The 26,395-nt window shown below is 36.6% G+C and overlaps 2 protein-coding genes across 8 annotated transcripts in view; one reads left to right on the top strand and one right to left on the bottom strand.

Moving 5' to 3' along the window:
• The first annotated feature begins 319 nt into the window (after window positions 1-319).
• On the top strand, window positions 320-5,664 carry LOC109076339 (C-C chemokine receptor type 5-like). 3 transcript variants are annotated; one of them, XM_042755763.1, is made up of 5 exons: window positions 320-582; window positions 663-723; window positions 2,801-2,852; window positions 3,980-4,054; window positions 4,138-5,664. In XM_042755763.1, exons 3-5 carry the CDS (start codon window positions 2,827-2,829, stop codon window positions 5,207-5,209), a joined length of 1,173 nt encoding a protein of 390 aa, XP_042611697.1. In that variant the 5' UTR covers window positions 320-582; window positions 663-723; window positions 2,801-2,826; the 3' UTR covers window positions 5,210-5,664. The 3 variants fall into 3 exon arrangements, with proteins under 3 accessions (XP_042611697.1, XP_042611696.1, XP_042611695.1); XM_042755762.1 differs by having other exon boundaries at window positions 320-723; XM_042755761.1 differs by lacking the exons at window positions 320-582; window positions 663-723 and adding an exon at window positions 796-1,386.
• A 9,399-nt stretch (window positions 5,665-15,063) lies between these two features.
• Window positions 15,064-26,395, bottom strand: part of LOC109068738 (triple functional domain protein-like) — a 135,944-nt gene continuing 124,612 nt past the window's right edge. For 4 of the 5 annotated variants that reach the window (XM_042755752.1, XM_042755753.1, XM_042755754.1 and 1 more), the window contains 5 exons: window positions 24,883-25,004; window positions 24,384-24,456; window positions 24,052-24,252; window positions 23,731-23,869; window positions 15,064-17,419 (listed from right to left, as the gene is read on the bottom strand). In XM_042755752.1, coding sequence (XP_042611686.1) covers window positions 16,874-17,419; window positions 23,731-23,869; window positions 24,052-24,252; window positions 24,384-24,456; window positions 24,883-25,004 — 1,081 coding nt within the window. In that variant the 3' untranslated portion in view covers window positions 15,064-16,873. The remainder of the gene's footprint in view (window positions 17,420-23,730; window positions 23,870-24,051; window positions 24,253-24,383; window positions 24,457-24,882; window positions 25,005-26,395) is intronic. The other variant, XM_042755756.1, reaches the window with a different exon arrangement.

Genomic DNA, 26,395 nt, shown 5'->3' with positions numbered 1-26,395 from the left:
TGCGCATGTGACTTGTCCTACACATTTGCGCTATAGTTATAACTCAAATCATGGCTTGTTGAGAAGAGTTGAGCTTTTTTCTTACAACTCTGTCTTACAAGTTTTGCTTGGTGGATAATAAAAAGGGCTCAAATATTACATTGATGGTGGAAGTACACTGAACAAAATTATAAATGCAACACTTTTGTTTTTGCCCCCATTTTTCATGAGCTGAACTCAAAAATCTAAGACTTATTCTATGTACACAAAAGGCCTATTTCTCTCAAATATTGTTCACAAATTTGTCTAAATCTGTGTTAGTGAGAACTTCTCCTTTGCCGAGGTAATCCATCCACCTCACAGGTGTGGCATATCAAGATGCTGATTAGACAGCATGATTATTGCACAGGTGTGCCTTAGGCTGGCCACAATAAAAGGCCACTCTAAAATGTGTAGATACAAGAACATTAGAGACTTGAGGGTGGGCTTATTTTGTCCATTAGCAACCACCACTTAGCAACCGACCAAAACATCTTAGTAACGTGGCAACAAGTTTTGTAAATGAGCAAGCACCATTTGCATTTTAAAGTTTCTTCAGAAAAAGTAAAAATTTAGTTATAGTTTGCCTTTTTAATTTTTTTACATGTGCTACTATTGAGTCTAAGCACACATTTCCCTCACAGTGAAGAGACTGTAATGAGAAAACTTCAAACGGAGCAAACAAGAACCCGCAAAAGAGCAAAGGTAAACCATTCCCTCCACTGGTTTCATGTTTTCTGTTTCAGTGTGTTACTAACTCAGATGGCAGATATCAAACTTTATGTTATGTAATGGTAAAACACTTAAACACCAGAGGCTATAAAATGTAAGATATGTCAGGTTATACAGACTATGGACATCTCTTTTAAAAGCACTTTTAAGTGGTTGTGTGTGCAGAGTGTGTAAAACCACATGTTAACACATTGCTCAGCTGTTCTGATTACACGTGCAATTTTACACATGCTTTTTTACTGGTTACTTATTGGCATAAGTTTGTTTTTATTGTTGTTTTTTGTTTTTGTGGCATTAAAGCACTCTGAGGTTTATATTGCAGTGCTGCAACATAGTTTTTTTAATTTACAAATAAAAGACAGAACATAGATGCATAGCAATGTAATTTCCTCCAAACTGTAGTGGGAGCCAATCGAGTCATTGCTATTGCAGCCAACATGAAACTAGTTCTGCATCTGCAAAACCCCTACCCCAGTTTACCTATACAGAGGAAGTGTAACAAACCTATACACTAAGAAAAAAAAAAAAAAAACTATAATAGATCATGCTTTTTTGACTGATCTCACATGATAAGATCTTATCTCAACTTCCCATCTTTGCTCGGAAGGTCAGGGGGCAACATCAGTAACCACATTTGTGAGTATTCCTGGCAAGCACATTACTGATTTAACATCTTTTTTGAAATAGTGTTCATTTTTATGCCTTTAATATGCCTGGAGAGCACTTTAAATTAGCCCTAACCCCTTTATGTTACAGCAAACACCTTTTGTATCAGTTTGAATTGGTTGAAATGGTTATGGTTTCACACTTTTTTATGGTTGGTAAACCAGTTGATGGACACATTCAGTGTCACAGAATAACATAAATGTCACAGGTGGTTTCCACCACAGATTGAAGCTCATAGTGCTCATAGGTATGTGAAATTTTCTGTTATGATAATAACTTATTAATAAGACTTAATTTATTAAATTAAAAATGTGGTAGAACGAATTTGGTATTTCTACAGAATACTAAAAAAAATTAAAATAACATTTTTAAATAAAAAATTTAATTACTCAGCTCAAAAGGAATGTTTTTTATGTGGCAGATAAAAGACTAATTCAAGTATAAAAAATAAATATTCATATCCATTATCATTAATATTATGAGGACTCAAAATAACAATAATGTACGCTTTGTATATTTTTTTCTGAGGTGTCATATTTTAGGCATATAATTTTTAAAGCTGCTTTGGAACAATATTTATTATTAAAGTGCAATATAGAGCTATATATATATATATATATATATATATATATATATATATAGTGCTGTACAACTAAACTAAACTGAACTTAATAATATGTGCCCACGACATTTATCAAAGTAAGATGCCAAGATGTTACTGATTCATGTTCTTTTGATAATCAGTAGTACAGTAGATAGTAAAGGGTAACAGATAAGGGTTTTGCAGTAAGGTTCAATTTGTTATCATTAATGCATTAGGTATGATGAACTAACAATGACATTTGACCCCATAGCATTTATAAAAAAAAAAAATAAATAAATAAATAATTCAAGTCAATTTATATACTATTGTTTATTGTTCATTTGTGTTCATTCATTCATTTATTTTAATTCATACAAATTATGATAATGATAAAAAGGTATCAACATACAAAGGAATTAGCATTACGATGAATTCATTTTCTAAAATAATTGTTCATTCGTTATTATTATGATATATACCCAAGTACTTTACTACTTATTTATATTTATAATATTTTTAATTCTACATCATACCTTATATCATCAACCAAATGATTATCTCCCCCACACCTAAAATCATATATCATAATACCACAAGGTAGTTGTTTAATCAAATAATAGCATTTTGCTGACAATGTAAATGTGTTTACTTATATGTATATCATTAATATGTTTATTTGTCTATTAATGTTAAAGCAGTCACATATTGTTTGCTAATACATTTGCACTAATGCCTTAAAGATTATCTATTACCAGCATTGTTATGCTAACACTCTCTATTTTCCTTTTTGGACTAACCCAGTTAGAGCATCCACTGTTTCTCTGATTATGAATTCTACAGCTGCGTTGTTGAGGTAAGACCAAACATCTCCAAATATAGTTCAAACAGCTGAAAAAGAATACTGAGAAAATGGACATTGGAGAAAACTGAAATAACATATATACACAAGTTCTGTCCGATCAAGTTAAATGCATCATTCATTTATTTTTAGTGCAGGGAAGCACAAAACAGAAGCCATGATTGGTGGCAATTACTGCATTATTACTGACGAGTGTTGTTCTGATTCTATGTTCTTTGTAGAGCCACTTGCACTGAGAATTAAAAATCACATATTGTACAGATTTGGCTACATAAGGAGCTTAAAATATCATCTTGTTGTGATGTTGGGTGCCAGAATCTTTATAATACAGCCTTAAATTAGAAATTTGATCGCATATCTGCTGCCACTGCCAGACAAAAAAAAACAATGACGGCTGTGGTTAAATGCGATCAAACGAGGGGACTTGACAGAAATGATCGTCAAAAATGCTTGTGTTTGCAGTGTACACTTCTTATTAGAAAAAGTTCAATAAAGTATTGTCTTTTGTTGTTATGGACGAGTCTACAGATTTCTTGCCACATGTTTGTCTGTGTGCATGTGTGTAAAACTGACGATTTATATAAAATAATTTGTAATTGTATATACATTGTTGTGATTAATTGTGGCTGGAACAATAATGTAGCTGTAAAAATAGTCTTTACTATACACGTTAGATGTGATCCACCTCATAGTAACAATACTATCAGGATCGTCCATCCTTTGAGTGAGAGTATAACGTTACAGGTCGGCCGATCTGGTTTCGTAGTTAAAGTTAACCTTTTCGACATGTTTCCGTGTTGTTGTTGATCAGCAATGGCATGGACGTGATGTTGTCTGGGGATTTGGCAAAAGTAGAGTGGTACAGTGGGCGGTGCTCGGTGCTCGGGGTGGTGACTGAAGGCGGTGATTGTGTAGTTCTGACGTCAACTTTTTACTGAAGTCACAACGGTTTGTGAAAAATCACAGCTAATTTATGTAGGCTGTGTGCATTTTACTGTGGACTGACTGTTTTGAAACTTATATGGAAGTTAAATAGCCCCTAGACCTCAGTTATCGTGAAAAAAATGTAAGTTTTGACAATATGGGAGCTTTAAATATTTTTGTCTCTTTGTCATGAACAGGACTACTGCACAGCATCCATGGACTGAGACGATATCTTACAGTATCACTAATCTAAATGAGCTTGCATCATCCAGGTGAGGTCATATCACATATATTAGTCACATGTAAAAGAGGTGCTCTGTGCTGCTTATAGTATATTTTTCTTTTCCTTTTCAAGTGTGGATTCACTGGTTTCGGATGAGTCACAGAATTATGACTATTCTGAGTACTACGGTAATGATTTGGATCCATCTGTATTGCCCTGTGTTTATGGAATTCACGGAGCTAGTATCCTCCCTGTGTTATATTCCCTGTTTTTCATCGTGGGCTTTCTGGGTAACATACTGGTGATCTGGGTGGTCTTGATGGGTGTGAAGCTGAGAAGCATGACTGACATCTGTCTTCTGAACCTGGCTATAGCTGACCTGCTCTTGGTCTGCTCCCTCCCCTTCCTAGCACACAGTGCCAGAGACCAGTGGACCTTTGGAGATGTTATGTGCACTATGGTTTTCAGTGTCTACCACATTGGATTCTATAGTGGAATATTCTTCATTGTTCTGATGAGTGTTGATCGATACTTAGCTGTAGTTCATGCTGTGTTTGCTTTGAGAGTCAGAACAAGGACATATGGGATCTTAGCTAGTGTGATCATATGGATCATTGCAGTTTCAGCATCCTTTCCAGAGCTGTTAAATCTCAAAACCACACAGATGAAAAATTCAACTTATTGTACATATTATCCAACAAATAATATAGATGCTAGTCATTATTCGATAATTATTGGCATCTTTAAAAAAAATGTCTTGGGTTTAATTCTTCCACTTATTGTGATTGGATTTTGTTACTCAATGATTCTGATGAGACTCATGACAGCTCGTACTTCCAGGAGGCAGGCCATGCGTCTTGTCATCGCGGTAATGGTGGTCTTCTTCTGCTGTTGGGCTCCATACAATATTGCAGCTTTTGTGAGAGCCTTAGAGCTGAGTGAACACATAAAGCCAGCTTGTGAGGGCAGTAAGGCAATCATTCTAAGCCTGCAGATCACAGAAGCTTTGGCTTACTCACACAGCTGTGTGAATCCCTTTCTTTATGTGTTTGTGGGAGAGAAATTTAGGAGGCAACTTTTCAGACTCCTGTACAGGACACCCTTCAGTAGAGTGAAGTTCTTGAAGATCTACATTATACCAGCCACAGGATCTGTTTACTCACAGACCACTAGTGTGGATGAGAAATCAGCTACAGCTATTTGAGTAAAAGAATAATTGGAATAGGGAATAAAAATAAAACAAAATACAGAAGTAAACAAGTAAATCAATCAATCGATCGATCAATTAATAAATAATGGATTTACTTTAGATGAGGCAAGTTTATAGATGGGCAGTTTGAATGGAAATTTTATCAGAAAGCTGTAAATAGATGAGGGCAAGTTTTGAACATTGGACTGTTCACGTTAAAAACAAAGATCATACAATGTCATTTACAAGCATCATAGTGTTGTTTGTGCACATATCTGTAAATGTTTATATCTGTTTTTCATATGATCTTTACATTTTTGGTTGTTTTCTGACTAAATATATGTACTTTGTTTTTTACATGTGCATACACATATATATGTATTTTACTGTTACTAATGTTTTTGTTTGCTAAAACTGTATGAATGATCTTTTGTAATAATACAGCTTCAATAAAAATGTATGTAAGTTTGTGGCTCACATTGCAGAGTCATTAATTTTACATAACCACATTACCAGTGATACACAGCAAGAAGGTCAGATGATAAAACTTTACAGTAAGGACCCATTAGACAACATAAGTACATGCATTAACTAATATTAAATTAACAATGAGCAATACATTTGTTGCAATATTTGTTAACGTTGGGGCCACCTGCATTAATATAGCCATTATAAGACTGTCTTAAGAATTTGTATGATCAGTATATAGCTTATTGGAATCAAGGGCATCATGCACTTATTATTTTTGAGTGAATGACCTCGCCTTGCTTGTCATGTGACACACACCAGTAAGCTTATGTTTTATTTAATTATCCTTTTTTATTTAATTCATGTTAACTGTTTCATGAAATATCTAGATTCTCAAATATGTGTAAGTAAATGCATTTTGCACCTTTATAGATCATGTTAGTTGATCTATAACAGGCAATGGGCAAAGTAGCCTAATGTAAATGTAATCTATTAACTACCCATAAAACCCATCTTTTTACTTAAGTAGGCTACTTTACTTAGGCTATGGGTGTCATGTCATAAAATATTTTTAATATGACTGACTTTGTATTTAACATGGATTTAATAAAAAACATTGTTACTAATTCCCATTATCAAAGAGCATTGAAGTCAACTTGAAGCTAGACTGAAGTCAGAGTTCAAACTCTCAAAAACTCCCATTATAATCCCTGAAGCTGTTTACACTGTGAAATGAATTTCTTGCTTACATCATACACATATCTGCACTGTTTCTGATAAGAGAATTAGCCAGTGAGCAGAATTCAGTTAGCAAGCACTCGAACTGAACAAAACACCAGCATTTCAGTGATGACTCATCTGTATGACTCTGATTGGCCATTGCATTCATAAGCTCAACAGAATCGCGTGTGCTCTTAAAGGGGTTATATGATGCTGCTAAAAAGTACATTATTTGTGTATTTGGTGTAATGAAATGTGTTTTTGCGGTTTAAGGTTTAAAAAAACACATTATTTTCCACATACTGTACATTATTGATTCTCCTTTATGCCTTCTGAAACGTGTCGATTTTTACAAGGCTCATCGCTCTGAAAAGCGAGGTGTGCTGTGATTGGCCAGCTATCCAGCACGTTGCGGAACGGGCCGGAGCGATGAGACATTAACATAATACACATTATAAACGTGATATAAACATGATTTCTAGTCGTGTCTTATTTTGGAAGGCAAAAACAAAGTAGTTTCGCTTTCTCAACGAAACAGAGTCACACACCGCGGCCTTGAGTGAGCAGAGGCCGAAGGCCTAGAGTGAGCTGCGGCCGGCTTAAATGAGCAGAGGCGGGCGGCTTGAGAATGGCGGATTCTACGAAGGAGCGTACCTTGGGCTTGCAGCAACCACATGTGACGACTCCGGGCTGGACTCCGCTTCGTCCACGGTGAAAACCGATTCAGCAATCCACAGTGCAAAGTTGATGTTTTTCCTCAGCGACCAGCACAGATCAGGCCCAAGCATGACGAAGCGGATATCGTCCTTTTTTGGATGGCCAAACAAAGTAGTTTCACTTTCATAATGAAACACACAGCATCTATACGACATGGCGGCGGCGGCAACAACAATATTACAACAAGAATAAAAGGTACGCCTTCTTTCTTTGCGTGAACATTTGGGCGCCGTTATGCAAATCTTTCCACATACTGATGTAGATATGTGGGGGTGTGTTAGAACGAGCCGTTTCAGGGGGCATGGACGAGTGTTAACTTTTATAAAGAATATCTCTTTGGACTTGAGACTTTAGTCTTTACAACTTCACAGATCCTCGTTATTCACCAAGAGCTTGTAGAAAGGAAAAGGAAAGGAAAATTTGAAATCGCATCATAATACCCACTGTTCATTGTTAGTTTATGTTAACTCAGGTCCATTAAGTAAGGGATAATGTACATTATCCCGCTTATTACACGGCTACTTGCCACATAAGTAAATAATTAAGTCAAGTCAAGTCATCTTTATTTATATAGCGCTTTAAACAAAAAAGATTGCGTCAAAGCAACTGAACAACATTAATTAGGAAAACAGTGTCAATAATCCAAAATGACAGTTAAAGGCAGTTCATCATTGAATTCAGTGATGTCATCATGCAGCATCAGTTCAGTTTAAATAGTATCTGTGCAATAATTTGCAATCAAGTCAACGATATCGCTGTAAATGAAGTGTCCCCAACTAAGCAAGCCAGAGGCGACAGCGGCAAGGAACCAAAACTCCATCAGTGAGAGAATGGAGAAAAAAATTAGACGCGAGATATTGATTTGAGTTGAAATATTTGAACGCAAAGCTTCCGTGAAGACAGCAGATGCGAGTAAGCGGCAAATTCAAACTAAACGGACATTTAAGGGAAACCACATATTACACAACATTTCACTACAAAATAATTAAGGCAATAAAATAATTTTATTTAAAATAATAATGATATAATAATAATAAAAATAAACATACTAATGTTTTAAAACCTTACCAGTTCGTTAGTTGTCTTATAATCCATCACAGCGTACAAAACAGTCGTAGCAAAATGGCAGCAGCTGGGATTGTATGAAACAAGAGAGAGTCCGCGATACCAGGATGACATAATTAAACAATTGTACACCATTTTGAATTGAGTTTTAATATTTTATTAGCTAAACAAATGCAAAGCTTTCACCAAGAACAAAAATAGTTCAAGCAAGAGTACAGCGCCGACTGCTGTTACCCGGATGAGCCTGTGTTATTAGCTTTTACAGGTTGTTATCCAGGGATAAAATGCCTCGGAATGTCACGACTGACCAATCAGAATCAAGTATTCCACAGAGCCGTGCAATAAATAATATTTACAAATACATATTTTAATTTTAGTATGTATAGCCTATTATACTATAGTGTAAGTAAATATTAAAATAAACATTAACATTTTTTTCCTTTCATTGCAGTTCATGTTAATATAATTTAAATATATTTTATTTTCTGAACAAATGTTGTTTAAATAAGATTAAAAATTAAGCAACTCTGGGAGTGTATTATAGCCTGTTTGACACATTTAACCATTTTTATATTCAGAAAAAGTGAAATTTAAACACACACACACACACACACACATACACACACACACACACACACACAGACACACACACACAATGGTTTCCATGTTTTATAGGGACATTCCATAGACATAACGGTTTTTATGCTGTACAAACTGTATTTTATAACCCCTTACCCTTAACCTAACCCTATCCCTAAAACTACCTCTAAAACAAAACCTTCTGGAATTTTAGATTTTCAAATAACATCACCTAGTATGATTTATAAGGTTTTTTTTTTTCTCATGGGGACCAATAAATGTCCCCACAAGACAAGGATTTTGGATATTGCAAAGTTTGTGTCCATAATGATGGTATACCTGAACCACACACATACATCAGTTTCTCACAGGCAAGGAAAGCAAAACCAGAATGTTCCCCCATTGCTCTTTAAGCATATTTGCAAGCAAAATAACAAAAATCATGTTGGGACATTGGGAGATTCATGTTTAAAGTAGATGCTGTACTTTTTGGACTACCATTAAACATGCAAAAGTCATAGAAATAAAGTATATGCTTTGCGATGATTTATTACAAATAATGTGATGAGTGAGTGATGAAAAGGTCAACTTTGTGAAGCAAAATAACATGTACTGCACTCTTCACAAAACAGGTCAAGTATGTTATTTATATTAAAACACATCACAAAAACAACCCTAAACTCATGTAGAGCTGAAGTGATAGAAACTGGGTCATGGGCGTAACCACAGACCCCACTACTCCTCCACAAAAGCATGATTCAAATAGTTCTATACGTTTCTCTCACGATGAGCAGATTTTACATAGACTCAAACATAGATTGTCATCATAGCGGACATTATGATTCAGTCTAATATCCCCTGTACAGCCCTTCTAGTGAAATTATGTGTATTATTCTCATATCTGACCGGTCAGAGTGATTAAGCTTCCACTAACCAGTCAAAACAACTATATATGATAGACATCACTCATTCACAGGACAGCACATTCATAATATCACACTGACACCTCCTGAGGGACTATCCCCATTACCCTAATGAAACGGGTGCTTACTGTTTTTGCTCTCTACAAGTTTGGAAAGTATTCTCATAAGAGTCACAGATACTACAGTTAAAAGTAAACACATATGTTGTACTCAAACACAATGGCATTTACATCGGAAATTACAAGGCTGGACTACTGCAGTGCTCTTCTGGCTGGATTTCCATCATGCACAATCAAACCTCTATAACTGATTTAGAATGCAGCAGCAAGACTGATCTTCAACGAGCCCAAAAGGGCCCACGTCACACTTCTCTTTATCTTCTTGCATTGGTTTCCGGTTGTGGCTCAAAACCCTTCCACTCACTCTTATGAGTCTACACCCCCTCCAGAAGCCTGAGATCTACAAGTGAGCGATGCCACGTGTGGTACTATCAAAGAGAGGCACAAAATCACTTTCCCGAATGTTTTCGTTCACCATTCCTGGCTGGTGGAATGTTCTTCCCACCCCCGACTGGAACGCTGAATTATTTCATGTGACATCTTAAAACCCATCTCCTTCATTAACATTTGACTGCAACCACAAAAAAAAAAAAAAATGTTTTGTTTCCTTAACCCCTCCCCCTCCCTGTCTAGCTTGTACTTATCTGAACACTGTCTGAAACTTTGTATTACAAGCACTTCCTATGTTTATTTGCCTCTTTATGATGAATCGCTTGTTGTATTCCTCAGTTGTATAAATGTAAATGCAAATGTAAACAATAACTGAATATCTGTAAATGTGTAAATGTAAATTACAAGGATTATCTATTAGAGACATGCAAAAACTTATGAGCTGATGTGTGCACACACATCTATCATTTCTTAACGACAAAACTGGTTGAGGTTTATCCAATAAAACCCAAACCTTCTTAAAGTTGGCACCATGGTTTGAACCTCATCGGACTGGGTAACTGTAATAAACTGTCATACTCAACAAATTACTATATTCTAATTATTATTAAATCAAGATTCTAATTCTTATTCAAGGATAATTAGTATATTTAAAATGAATGAATAACGTTATTAAAATGAATAAAGTTCAAAATTACATTTTTTTTTTCATACTGTACTTTGCTGCAGCACCTCTTTTCACCCTCTGGGTGACAGACTGACACTGTTTTAGTTTCTGTCTCTTTAAACCCAGCCCTTCCGAAAAGCCTAGCTTGCTCTGATTGTTGAAGATTTAACACCTCTTGCAGTAACCAGGTTTCAGCTAAGAAGGCCTTTATGAGAAACTGTTAACAGTATTTAAAGAAAAAGAAAGTGAAGTGACGTGTGGCCAATATGGAGACCCATACTCAGAATTTGTGCTCTGCATTTAACCCATCCAAGTGCGCACACACACAGTAGTGAACACACACACATCCGGAGCAGTGGGCTGCCATATTACTGCGTCACCTGGGAAGCAGTTGGGGGTTTTGGTGTCTCACCTCAGTCGTGGTATTGAGGATAGAAGAGAGCGCTGGTCATTCACACCGACAATCCTGACCTGCTCCTGAGCCACAAACCCACAACCTTCTGGTTACAAGTCTGACTCTCTAACCATTAGGCCACTACTGCCACTATATTATACCTATGATAACTATGGCATCAGTATTGGAAGTCTGGAGAAAATACAGAGAGAAAATATTTTTGCACAAGTGACTGAAAAATCAGTAAAAACAAACTGACAGTGTAAAGCACCGTGTAACTTTGTTTTGAAATGTGCTATACAAATATAAATAAACAAACAAACACTTTCTCTGATGCCAGACTTTATCTTACCTTTTTTCAACTTGTTTCATGCTCGTTTCACCACTCACACTTTTATTATTATTTTTGTTGTTTTTTTTTGAAAATCCATTTTGCTTCTGCACAGCGGAATCTACATATAGAATGTACTGTATAGCTAGCTTACATTTAGATATATTTTGTGCTTGATTTCAAACTTGACCCATCTTTAGGGTTGCCATATCCCAGAAAAAATGTCCAGGCCAAAATCAACTCAAATATGTAAAAAAAAAAAAAATCTGATGTCCTAACACAACAGGGATTCTTATAAAGGACACATTTAATATTGTTTTAATCTATTCAATGTTTTAAACCTTTGGATAATTTTAGTTAAAGTCTTGCTTATTTGTAGTAGACTTATGTGCACATTTAATTATTATTATTAATATTTAAATTCTTAAGTTACTGAATCTTGTTATTTATTTATTTATTTATCAATGGACAAAATCCCTGTTTTAATGTCCCTTAAAATCCCTGTTATGTAATTCATGTAATCTCTTGTTTGTCAGACCCCCAAGGGGTCTAAAAAAGTGGTCTGTAGGTTGCAGGGTTATCATTAACTAAAAAGAAAAAAAGAAAAAAAAGAAAGAGATTACTTACACTCAAGTAAGCATTAACTTAAATAATTAAGTTGAAATATTAACATTTAGATTTAGATGCATTATTTCCAGCTACTTCCTCTGTTTTTGCTTTGAAAGCTAAAACAGTTCCATATGATCAATGGAGAGTACCATGTTTTAGGCATAAAAACACAGTCACTGCATTAGTACTGTAAGAATATAGAACCATATTTGACAAAGATACTTTGTGCCTGTTAAAAAAGTATGTTCTAGAACTTATAAAAGTATATGTACACCTGCAATGTTTGCATTGTAATGTGACCTACAATGTCACTTTCTGTTGCGTCATGGGTTAGTAAAGTGTCCATCAGATGGGTGTTTCTCTGACCCTGGATTAATCCCTGTGACCCTATAGGGAAAGTGGTTTGGAAAAAAGAATACATGGATTGTTTCATTAGAGTTTACTTTATTCATTACACAAAAAAAAAAAAAAAAAAAAAAAAACATATTACAGGATTTGGTTGCAAAAAAGTGGAAAAGCATGGTACCACGCATTAAGAAATATTAAATTAAACTGTAACTCGACTCACTATGTGTACATCTGGTAGAAATCACATTTCTTAACACTGTCATGCAACAAAAATAAAGGTCTGTTATGGGTGCTTCTAAGGCACAGGTCATAGCTGTTACTACATACACACACACACACACACACACACACATATATATAATTTTATTTATTTTATTTTCATTTGAGCAAGACTTTTTTCTCTCTGCAGTTGCATTGTTAGTCATTTCAAATGAAAAGTATCAGCACAGTATCAACTGTTTATGCAGGTATCACCTCCTTTAGGTCTTCTGTGCAAAAGCAGATTAAAAACAGATAAAAACCAGTACTAAAGTCTTTTTTTTTTTTTGCCAATTTGAATACACGTTAGCAAATCAACATGGCACAATAATAATAATAATAATAATAATAAAATCCATCCATATTAAGTATAAGTATAATATTTTAAGTGTTCTAATATGTAATTAAAAGTAATTAAAATTCAATTATTTTCTATGCACACACTGTTGCAAATCCTGTCTCTTGAGGAATGAAATTTTTGATTATTTCTGCACAAGACAAATCAGGAAGTTTGCTTGAGTGATTTGACATTTTATTTAAATGACTCCAACCAGCCTGAATTATTTTAACATGTTGGTTTGAAACTTTATTAAGTTCTAATATTGCGAAAATTATAACATTTAATTTGCATGCTGTACCGGCTGTTTGCAGTATTTGCAGTAAATTTTTAGTCTAGAATATAATAAGGCTTAAAATATTATTTTGTTCAATTTTGTTAAATAAAAACTTGAATATAAAAAGTTTTCATACCTACATTATTATTGTTCCAATATTTTGCACAGGAATAGAATACATTAAGATGAATATGACTCTTACCTTTTAAACACTGAAATTTTGAAGTATTTGATGTATTCTATGCTTCAAGTTAACCTTAGGACAGTGTTGTTTCCATTGCTTCAACTGTCAGAACTGAGAACTTTGTATATTATCTTATCTGTGTTCAAGGAAGATATCTGATCAAATCATGACCACACTTAAAAACCACAAATATAGCATTCTGATAAATGTCTTATGCACTGATACCATATCATAGAATTAATAGGCCACTTGAATTATTCAAGACTTCTTGATCTAGTTAAAGTGTGCCTCCTGGTGGTATAGCTACAAGTGTTACCAAGCACTTTTTAAATACCTGCACACAGTTAGAGTTGTCTAAATACCCCATTATTACGTCAGTCAGCAGACAACTTATTTCAAACCTAAATTAGCAGAAGACAAAAATGAGTCATGGAAACTGTTCACACTATGTTTATGATTTCTTAGAAAGCAATCTGAGCAATCTGGAAATTTTGATTCACACTTATGGAAGTTTGAATTTCAAGTTTTATTTTCAGTATGAAAAGTTCATAAAGATCATTTCATTTTATTCGGTTGGTTATCTAACACCTCAAAGCCAGGGGTGGGCCACTAAATGGAATTATCTGAATGTCAAAGTCAAGGCAACAGGTAGTATGTGTGGGTGCCTGCAGAACAGCATTAGCCAGTTTAAAGTAGACACCGACGTTCTCCTCACACCTCATAAAAAACAAAGCAGTTATATTCACACAATCAGACAAACAACCACAGATGCTGCAAATGTGTCAAAAACAGACGTGAATAAACTCACGAACCTTTCTGTAAAGGGCATCATTTTTCTTTCTTTAAATACAAGTATGCCTACATGCTCCAAAGAAGACAAGCACAAAACCTATTTAATTATTATTATTAAAAAAAGACAAAAAAAGACATCCAGTTAAGGTATTGAACTTAACTGGATATGTCTTAAAAAATAAATAAATACATAAATAAATAGGTTTTTGAACAAATCCTGCAAATGAACAATTTTTAAAAGTACAATTTTTCCATGTAATAAATGAAACTGGAAACCAGGATGCATAATAATTATGTACAATAAAATACCATATAGATGCATTTTATTGCCTGTTTGGTTAACTATAATAACATCTGCAAGTAAGGATTCTTGATATTCTTTTTGTTCTGCAAAACAATTCATACATTCTAATGTAATTACAGTCACCTGCACATGTTGAGAGACCACTGCGATAAGATCAGGGGAAGTTTTATAAGTCATTTATCTGTTTTGGGATCTTACCAAGATCACAGCACCTGCAGATGCAGTTTTTCACACCTGCCTGTTGCTCAGCCTCTCCGGATGGTTTTCACATGGTCTGGGTGAGGCCTCGAGAGACGTAGACAGGAAATGTGTAAAAATACTAATCTTCAGATCAGCGTAGTTTTATACACCACATCAAACTTACTGTATGGCAACAATGCTGTAAAAAAAATGATTCTCCACAAAATGGAAAAACACTTTATAAACAAAGACACTGGAGACTAGTTGTACGAATAAAATGTTTCAGATGTTTAATCTCAAAAATAACTGAGGGTAAAGTAACTTATGTACAGCACAGAATGTGCAAACATGTATGGTTTCTGTACAAAGAAATATACATGCAAAATTAATATTAAGTCAAAACTATTCAAAATGACATTGTTATGTAAAAAACAGGGTATACATCTATACATTATGAGAAATTTACTTAAATAAAACATGAAAAATTATACTAACATTACTGAGCCAGCATATTATTTACCTCCTTTTTATTCAGCAATAAAATAATTGCAACTAGGTTTTAGTGACAAGGGTTGACAGTTGTTATTTTGGATTATTAGAGCACTGCAACTTGCCTCTTAAACTTTAACCCACAATATGGAGGCAATTATCTCGGTACTCCCTCCCTGTACAATGGATACAGTACACGGGGAACGATTCATCTCATTGTATTTAAAACAAAGTGAACTGAAAACAAAGAATAATTCTTGTCATTTAGTCATGCAAACTTACATTAACAGACTACTGCTACAATGAGCAGATATGGAATTTAAAATATGAAGCACTACTTCAATTAAATTCGATCAACAAAAACCGAACAAGACACAATAAATAAATCGACAATCAATACAAGTAAACTCCTGCTCCAGGAGTCAGAACTGCATTCATAACTTACAAATTATAACCACCAAACAGGGAGAAGAAGCATTTAGGTACATGAGGATTAACTTTGGTATAACAATAAAAATAAGGACATTCATAACGAAAGTGTGAACAAGACACAAATGGTTTTTCACCAATGAGGCTTAAGCTTACGAAATAATACTGAACACAGAAAACTCAGCAAAAGAGCCAGAGACGCATCATATCTCAACTCGCAGTGGCCGATACATGTACTTAACAATGCTGATTTAACACAAATCATTATAAATAGCTGCAAAATGTTAAAGCCCCAACATTGCACATTTCAACAAGTTACAAAGAGTGCACATTTGCTGTGGTTACCAACACTTCCTGCCTTCGGTGGCTTTCCAGCTTGTATTCTAACTGGTCAGTTGAAAGTCATGATTAGCCAATGAGAAAGCATGTCAAACACTGCAAATTAACATGAATGAAGGCAGGTCCAGGTTATTTACAACATAAGGCTGATAGACAGACACGAATTGAAATTAAAAGCTTATCTTTTACTCCCCTTGTGCGAAAGAGTTGCAGCTGTTAAAAGTTGTTTCATTTGTCATGCCTGATTTCCGACATGACAGTATGTTTATCAAACATGGAACTTGAGATGAACACCATAGTGTAACCTATTTTACTTCCCTTTAAATCTTTAAATAAGCATCTTTTTTTTTTTTTCCTTTGTCCAAAATGTTCAGGATAAAGATATCATCTTTACTGTGCTTCTATACATGGTTTGTACAAAATGCAATCTTTCCTGAATGTAGCTATTCAAATTACAGTACTCCACTGAAACAACCTGATTGAAATACTATCTGAACATGAGGCTAAACCTTTCTGGCTCAGGGAAAAATCTTCAAAAGAATCACCCCCTCCCTTCTTAATTCACATTTGTTTCTCATGAGTTTTGTCCATACAAAGAGAGAACATGTACATGTAGCTGGAATAATTTTTTTGAAGGGTTGGAAAGGGGGACTTCAGAGTTTTGTCAGCAGCAGTTACAGTAACAGAGACCCAGAACCATTTCAGAATGACTCTAAAAGGAGGATGAGATTTCAGCATATTTCCTATTTATAACCTATACTTTCCTTAATAGCACTGCAGGAGAACAAGCTTACTATTGGATTTCCACTCTACGTTTCTTTCAGGTCTGGCTAAGTAGGCGACTACGCAGGAATGCTCGGAAACTGGCCACGGGTCGTAGGTCATTCTGATGTTTCCTCCGCTCTATAAAAGAGATAAGTCTGGAAGTGTCGAGGCGAGCTGCACCAGAGGCCACGATGGGCTGCAGCCATGGCTCCTCATGCAGGCAAGCCTGTGCAGAGGGGCGTCTGCATGGCTCGCCTTGGAGTAAGATGCATACGAAATTACGCGCCGCCTGACTCACGCCACGGAAGTAGTCCTCCGGGAAGCTGAAGTCGAGACGGCAGATGTTGAGGCAGGTCTCCTCGACACTCTCATCCAGGAAAGGGGACGCCCCGCTGAGCATCACGTACGCCAACACGCCTAGACTCCAGAGGTCAGATGTCAGAGCCGCTGGTTCACCCAGCACCAGCTCAGGGGCGGAGAACTCTGGGCTGCCCAGCAGAGGGTGGATGTAAGGGGTGTTGGAGAGATGTGCCGCATCACCAAAATCCGTCAGTTTGACTAGAGGCTGGGTTGACATTTGCTCGATTAATACATTCTCGGGCTGAAAGACACATATCACAGATAAGCATGGGATAACAGACACATGACAGGTTCAAACGATAAAAATAGAAATTAAATAGCACACTTGACTTCAGAATGATGCAGTCCAGTCAAGTATTCAAGCAAAGTAGTTTTCAAAAAATTGAATTATGCAGTAGTATAGGGAAGATGGGATAAAATGACCTCCCACCTTATTTTTCTTTTAACCACAGATGTCACAAAATCTCTAGGAGTGGCAATATATTAAAATAGAAGCAAGACTGCAGTAGAGCATGTATGCTTAGAGGGTGTAGACTAGATGTTTCATCACTTATGAATATTTAAATATTACAAATTTATATAATACAGATTTCCTAGAAGAATTTGCAGATTTCCTCTCAGACCTATTGGTGAATGTTGATAAAGCACAAATTTTCAGAGATTTTAACATTCACGCTGATAATACAAATGATTCATTAGGACATGTGTTCACTGACCTAATAAACTCTTTTGGATTCAAGCAAAACGTCACTGGGCCCACTCATCGTTTTAATCATACGCCAGATTTAATGATATTGCATGGAATTGATAATAGATATAGATATGGTACCCCAACGTGATGATGTTACTGACCATTTCCTTGTATCGTGCATGCTGGGACAGCTGTGTATAACTGATATTAACTATATGGCTCTGTGTTAATGTCCGGGCAGATCTATTGTTCCAGCCACCAAAGACAGATTCACAAATAACCTAACTGATTTATCTCAACTGCTCTGTGTACCCATAAGTTTTTAGAATTGCGTGCAAAAACAGTATGTCCAGCTACAGACAGGCTCTAAAAACTGCCAGGGCCAAGCATATCCACAAACTCATAGAAAACAACCAAAACAATCCAAGGTTTTTATTTAGCACAGTGGCTAGATTAACAAATAACCAGATGCCACCCAATCTAAATCTTTCCTCACAGTTTAATAGTAATGACTTTATGAATTTCCACCCACAACCTTTGTGCTGCTAATGCAATGCTCTACCACTGAGCCACAGGAACAGGAACTGGAAATACAACTATAGATTGCTATATAGCAATTAGATTGTATAATTTCGAAAATTGAAGCAAAAACAGAATGGTTTGATGAGCTGAATGAGACGCAGATTCACTCTCTGTCAGCAGGTGGTGCTTAAAGCATTTCCTTGGTTTCCACTGTAAACACAGCAGCACTGCACTTATGAACTTTAATATGCATTATACAGAGGCAAGATGAAAAGAAAAAATACATCTAAAGACAGTAAGTTCCCCTCAGACATACATTCATACATTCATATGAACTCCTCCCCCCTAATTGAATCGTGATTTGTTTAGCATCTCAACCGATTTGAATGGATTTTCAACTGGCTCACCGTTAATCATTACATCCCAAGCCAGAGGAACTCTGAATTCTTTCTGGGAATCAGAGCGCTATCAGGGGTTGCGACACTTCTTTATCGATGCCAAACTTGTAATAAACGCCATTCAGCGCTCTTACAGTCCGTCGTCCAGTGATGTCCTCAACACGCTCACAGTCTCTCTCGACAATCCGTACACCGACACATGTAACAACCAGCTTCCAGTCCTAGTGTAAACAATGCCGCATGCAAGACACTTAAGTCTATAAAACTTACATAAATATACTAAATAGATTAGACAGGAAACTACACCAGAAACGCTGTCAAAACACTGACAGATGAATTCTTGCCGAAAACACCTACTTTTTAACAAAATAGAAAATTTTAGACAATGTAACGATCGCGGATCAAACGACCTCACGTCTTCTCTCTCTCTTCTCCTCCAACGATTCTTCTATTAAAAAAGGATCTTAATCCACCAATCAGAATACACCAACCCCTTAAGGAGGTGGGACCATTACATTTACAAACCAATCAAAACAAATGATTTTGCTTACCCATATTTGCATACTAAAGGTTATAAATATAGGTAATCACTCTTAAAAAAAAACAGTAACAAACTTAAATGTAAATGTCTACAATCAAAATACACAGGGATTGACCACACTAGAAATAATGTAAAGGTTTAACCCAAGTTTACCCAGGGTCACATTTTTTTTGCACTTAAGAGCTGAGCTGTCCTGCAGCAGTTTCGATTTGAACCACTCGCATTTCTCTTTTGATTTGAGTTACAAAAGCACTGCATCCTGCTAACTCTTCAAAAACAACACTTAAATCCTTCCCTGTTCTAGTCTGTACTATTCTAGACAATTTATAAAACTTTGTATTGTTAGCACTTCTCATGTTATTAAGATGAATCACTTGTATTTCTTATTTGTAAGTCTTTGGATAAAAGTGTTTGCTAAATGAATAAATATAAATGTAAAATACTTAAAAGTAATTAAAATGTAAATAACTATTTTCAAAAACTAACCAGACATTTCAGGAAATTAATAAATTTTGTTAGCATTCACACTTTTTAATGACATTTACATTCCATTTCAAATCATTTGTGATAACGGAAAAGGTTTTTAATTGTTTTTTTTTTTTTGTTTTTTTTTCACAAATAGCAGTTTCTCAGCAATTTCTACCTCATGCAATATTTTAGAGATAAACATAACTAAAAAAAAAAATGACATTCATTTTAATAATTTCCATGACTTCTCCATGACTAGAAATCATCTTGGTTACATATGTAATCCTCGTTCCCTGAAGGAGGGAATGGCAACATCACGTCGTTGACAGATGAATTGGGATCTCGCTTAGAGACCAATCTACTCTGAGTGTAAACAAAACAAGCTAATGGACATTGGCACGCGATGGCACAGCTGCCGCTATGAGCATAAAAGGCAGCAGGTGCAACGCATACCAGGTTTTTGCTGAGGAGCCGAGCCGCTCAGTGGTAGTACAGCAGCCGTGGCGACGGGACGTGATGTCTCTGTTCCCTCCTTCATGGAATGAGGGTTGCATATGTAAGTGAGACATTCCCTTTCAGTTGGTTATTCTCTACGTCACGTTGGTGACCAACAAATTGGGATCACTGACAAAGCGCCATGGATGCTGCCCCTTCCAGTGTCCTGTGCGAGCCTCCTGCGCCACTTTTTGGTGTAGGCTGGGGCTCACAACAAGAAGACCAGTCACTGTTGTCATAGCAGTACCCACTCAGTGAGATTGGATAACACTGGGAAAACATACCCGTACCACTTGGGACAGGAACATTGCGGAAGCCCCATCCTTCCCGAAGGAGTTTTCGGAAGCACTTACACATATGAACAACCAATTAGGTGCATATGGAAGATTAGAGGTGATTATAACCCTCCTGGAAATGGCAGAAGTCTGCTGGGCAAACATGGGCTCTGAGGCTATACAGTAGACTCTACACATATGGGATCAATTTATTCTCTACATATGGAACCCAGCCCTCTACCGGTTCTCAAGAATTCATAGATTGAGGGCCTGGCGCCAGATGTTCTGCCATGTCAGGCTGCCAAGGGGATGGAAGAGCCCGAAAGGGTCTACAGTAACGACGCTCTGGAGCGGTTTTAGCAAGCCAACACTAAACCGGGGCCTCTCAGTGTCTCTACTTGTTTGAGGTAGGAACACAGGAGGATACCGGCTCCACACAAAGGCTATAGAATCTAGCGAACATGTTGGGGTTGCCCAGACTGCAGCTCTACAAATATCTGTCAGTGAGGCACCACAAGCCAGTGTCCAGGAGGATGCAACACTTCTAGTAGAGTGAGCTTGAGACCTGAGTGGGCAGGTCACACCCTGTGCCTGAATGCCAGGGTGATGGCATCCACAATCCATTGGGCCATCCTCTGCTTAGAGACGGCCTTCCCCTTCTGCCAACCTCCATAACAGACAAAGAGCTGGTCTGAGGTCCTAAAGCTTTGTGTCTGGTCTACATACCATCTCAAGGCTCAGACGGGACAAAGCAAAGCTAGGGCTGGGTCTGCCTCCTTCGGGGGAAGCGATTGCAGGTTCACTACATGATCCCTGAAGGGGGTAGTAGGAACCTTGTGCACATAGCCTGGCCGTGGCCTCAGGATTACCTGGGAAACCCGAACCCTAGGCACGAATCGTCAACCGAGAATGTGTGCAGGTCCCCTACCCTCTTGACGGAAGCGAGTGCAAGCAGGAGCAGAATTTTCATTGATAGAAACTTCACCTCAACTGACTGCATAGACTTAAACGGGCCCTGCTGTAGTGCTTCTAGCACTAGAGACAGGTCCCAAGAGGGTATAGAGGGGGGCCAGGGAGGATTTAACCTTCTCACCCACCTAAGGAACCTGATGACCAGTTCATGCTTCCCTGCTGACTTCCCTTACAAGGGGGTCATGGTTAGCAGCAATTGCAGTGACATAGACTTTAACGGTGGAGGGAGACAGCCTTCGCTCCAACCCTTGCGGCAGAAAGAAAAGCACGACCCTGATTGGGCATTTCCAGGGGTCTTCTTGGTGAGAAGAACACTACTCGATGAACAGGTTCCACTTTAAGGGGTAAGCGTGTCTCATAGCAGTGCTCTCGCTGAAGTGATGGTGTCAACTACCTCTTGGGGTAGGTCCCCTACAACCTCCGCATCCCATCCAGGGACCAGACATGAAGTTTCCAGAGGTCTGGACGCAGGTGCCATAGGGTGCCCCGTCTCTTGAGTCAGTAGATCCTTCCTCAGAGGAATCTGACAAGGATGGGCTGTCACGAGGAGCATTAGTTCTGGGAACCAGGTCTGAGTGGGCCAATAAGGGGCCACGAGCAGGACCTGCTCCTCGTCCTCTCTGATCTTGCACAGTGTCTGTGCGAGAAGGCTCACTGGGGGAAACGCATACTTGCAAAGGCCCCGTGGCCAGCTGTGAGCCAGTTAATTGTGCTGAGTGTTCCATCGGTCAGGGAGTAAAACAACTGGCAGTGAGAAGTCTCTGGAGACGCAAACAGGACTAACTGAGTGGCTCAGAAACTTCAAATCAGCTGGACCATCTGGGAATTGAGTCTCCATTCTCCTGGGAGCATAGCTCGTGACAGCTCATCGGCCATATGATTGAGCAGACCTGGAATGTGAATGGTATGAAGTGACTTCAGAACCTTCCGACTCCAAAGGAGGAGGCGCACCACTAACAACTTTTGGGAATTGATATGCCAGTGCTGTTGGGGCCCTGTCCATACCCCCGACACTGTGTGCATCAGGAAGAATCCAACTCCATACCGAGAAAAGAGATCCTCTGCATCGGGGAGAGTTTGCTCTTTTCCCAGTTGACCCAAAAGCCCAACCAGCTGAGGTGAGAAAGCACCAAGTCCGTGTGCACACAACTGATCCTGAGACTGAGCCAGTATGAGCCAGTCATCGAGGTAGTTGAGAATGCGAAAGCCCTGTTGTTTCAGGGGAACAAGGGCTGACTCCGCAACTTATGTGAATACATGGGGTGGCAGGGACAGCCCGGAGGGCAGGACCTCATACATACGCAGTTTCGATTTGAGCCACTCGCATTTCTCTTTTGATTTGAGTTACATAACCACTTTACTGCATCCTGCTAACTCTTCAAAAACAACACTTAAATCCTTCCCTGTTCTAGTCCGTACTATTCTAGACAATGTATAAAACTTTGTATTGTTAGCACTTCTCATGTTATTAAGATGAATCACTTGTATTGCTCATTTGTTAGTCTTTGGATAAAAGTGTTTGCTAAATGAATAAATATAATTGTGAAATATTTACAAGTAATTAAAATGTAAATAACAATTTTCAAAAACTATCAAGATATTTCAGGAAATTAATGTTATTTTTGCATTCACCCTTCTTAATGACATTTACATTCCGTTTCAAATTGTTTGTGATAACGGGAAAAGGTTTTTATTATTATTATTATTATTTTTTAAATTCACAAATAGCAGTTTCTCAGCAATTTCTACCTGATGCAATATTTTAGAGATATACATAACTAAAACAAAAATTACATTCATTATAATAATTTCCATGACTAGAAATCACACTTTAGACATTAAAATAAGAAATATGTGTACATTTAAGGTGTTTATAAGAAAATACTATTTCAGTCTTTCTGTTTAATTGTCATTTCTTTGCAATTATTTGTAAAATTTCCAAGAAATTTCTCAGTGCAAATTGCTATAAAATAAATTAAACACCATTTTTTTGGTGTATTTTGTTGCTTGTTTTGTCTTAAGCCATTTTGTGTCTTTTTTTTTGGAAATGTGCTGAGGTCCCCTAGGTCTCGGTCCACTAGTTGAGAACCACCAGTCAAGACGTATGATTACATATGTGTTCCATCTGGGTATCTAACTTCCACAAAAGATCTACTAATTTATTAAGAAAAATTCTATGAGAAGGCCCACCTTCAAGTCAAGATGAGCAATCCTGCATGTGTGAAGGTAGTGTAAAGCTTCTAGAATATCCCGTAGGTAAAGAGACACCTTTTCTTCAGTCAAGTTCCCCCAGCTAACAATATAGTCCAGGAGACGACCTTGAACAGCACTGATGTCCAAAGAAAAAGGAAAAAAAAAAAAAAACGTGTCATGACTAAATGTGTTACCAGAACCCATCCCCGCCCCCTGCACCCCCCCCCCCCCAAAGTCTTAAATGAACTGATGGTACTATCATTATGCCATTATGTGTGGGAATATACTATTACAGATAAAGAAGAAAAGTTAACGTACATCTCCAGGATGAGAACGTAACTGGCAGGGGTCTCGTAGGTATCCAGCAGGCCCACCAAGTGAGGATGCTGAAGACACTGTAGGACACCCAACTCTTGAACCACCTGCTCTCGACGCATTAGCTTCTTATTTACTAGCTTAGCGGCCACTGATCGCTTGCTTCGTCTTTGCTCACACCACTTAGTGACGGCAAACCTGCCTCTACAGAAGGACAGAAATTAAACATTAACTGGTTTAAAATGTTAGCTATTCATAGAGATAAATGAGTATGCTTTATTTTATATCTACATTTAGTTAATTCAGAATGTAAGAACATTTCATTCGTAGAGTACCTCCCCAGTTCCATGACTTCAGTGTAGAGGGACTCAAAGTTATCCTTCCAGAGGATCCCGTCACAGGAAGTGCCTACCAAAAAACAATGTTACTGACTTGGCTCGACTACTATTAGTAGTCTATTATTGGGTCCCACTTTATATTAAGTGGCCTTAACTACTATGAACTTACATCAAAAAATAAGCACAGTATACTTATTGTGTTCATATTGTATCGCAAAATGCTTTTGCTGCTATTAAGGTGGGATACGGGTAAGGTTAGGGACAAGTTTGGTGACCTAGGTAGGTTTAAGGGGTGGGTTAAGTGTCAATGTTTTTACATTGTAGTTATATTTAAAAATAATATAATTATTTTTAAATATAACTACAATGTAAAAACATGCATGTACACAATAAGGGCATTTTACCAAATGATTAATTTAAATATAAGTACATAATAGTTAAGGCCACTTAATATAAAGTTTTTGTTTTGAGCAGTGTTAACCGAAACTCAACTGACCAAGCACCCTGAGGTAGGCTGATGATGTGACTGAGCCCACGTCATTAGAGGCGATGCAGGTGTAGGTGCCGCTGTCGTCCAGAGTGGCAGGTGAGATACAGAGGGTCACTTCCCCTGTCTCACTGAACAAAAAGTAAACAATAAGGTGACAAAAATGTATAAATTGTAATGTATAAAAACACAAATCTACACAGCAAAGTCTGTTTAAAAAATGGTTCCCTGGAATACATCATCAGAAATGTAATGGTAACACTTTACAATAAGGTTCCATTAGATAATGTATTAATTAACATGAATGGACAATGGACAATATATTTATTATTTTATTAATCTTATAAATCTATTAGTATTTATTAATCTTTGTTAATGTTAATGAATAAAAATACAGTCGTTCATTGTTAATTCATGTTAATTCACAGTGCATTCACTAATGTTAACAAGCACAACTTTCGATTTTAATAATGTATTAATAAATGTTGAAATTAACATTAACTAAGATGAATAAATGCTGTAGAAGTATTATTCATTCTTAGTTCATGTTAACGTAGTTGAACCTTATTGTAAAGTGTTATAACATAATGTATAATGACCACTAAACTATATATTGACTGTTGTCCCAAGCCAATTTTATCTCACAAGCAAAATAAATAATTCTCACAGAATAAAACAATTAAATTAAATTAAATTAAATTTCCACTAAAATTTCAGCTCAATATTTTATCTACATTCATTTATTAAAGCATTTCACTTATTTATTTGGTAAGTCATGCGATTTTTACAAAATAATGTACAAAATTATTTACAGACAGCGAGACATTATCAGAAAATAAGCCATTTGTGGATTATACAAGATGCTTCACATCGCCAGATCACCCTGTCAGGGTTTATTTTGTGAAAAAAAGGAAAGTAACTGATAGTACAGTACCATGTTAATGTACACTTTTATGATTTTAGTTTATTTACTAAATATTTGTAAATTTTTACTTAACATATTTTACTTAAAAAACATACAACTTTTTAAAGATTTTTTAAACAACCAAAATTATTATTATTATTACATATTTTTTATTTTGTGAACTTACAGCATTTTAATTTTCAGCTAGTTTTTTCAAAAAAGTATGCAAATCTAGGAGCTCAACGAAGGTACTCAACCATAAAAAATAACAAACAATGAAAACCAAGTTGGCACACCATAGCTCCAAAAGTATAATAAATAAAATATTTATAATTTTTCACCAAAAGTAACAGTTCGAGCCACGTAGATCTTAATTAAGAGCCACATGGCTCAAAACAGTACTTTTGGTGAAAATATGCCATAAATAAATAAATGTTTTTATTTATATTAAATAATATATATATATATATATATATATAATATATATATATATATATATATATATATATATAATTTAGCTTATTTAGCAATTTGAATTTTAAAATTCAAATACGTAATTAGGAATTTTGCTCACAAAGGAAATCAGATAATGTGCAAAGATGAGAGATTAAGTTTGTC

This window comes from Cyprinus carpio, unplaced genomic scaffold (assembly GCF_018340385.1).
Source record: "Cyprinus carpio isolate SPL01 unplaced genomic scaffold, ASM1834038v1 S000006746, whole genome shotgun sequence".
Taxonomy (NCBI): Eukaryota; Metazoa; Chordata; class Actinopteri; order Cypriniformes; family Cyprinidae; genus Cyprinus; species Cyprinus carpio.
This window is presented reverse-complemented; position numbering and strand designations above follow the sequence as displayed.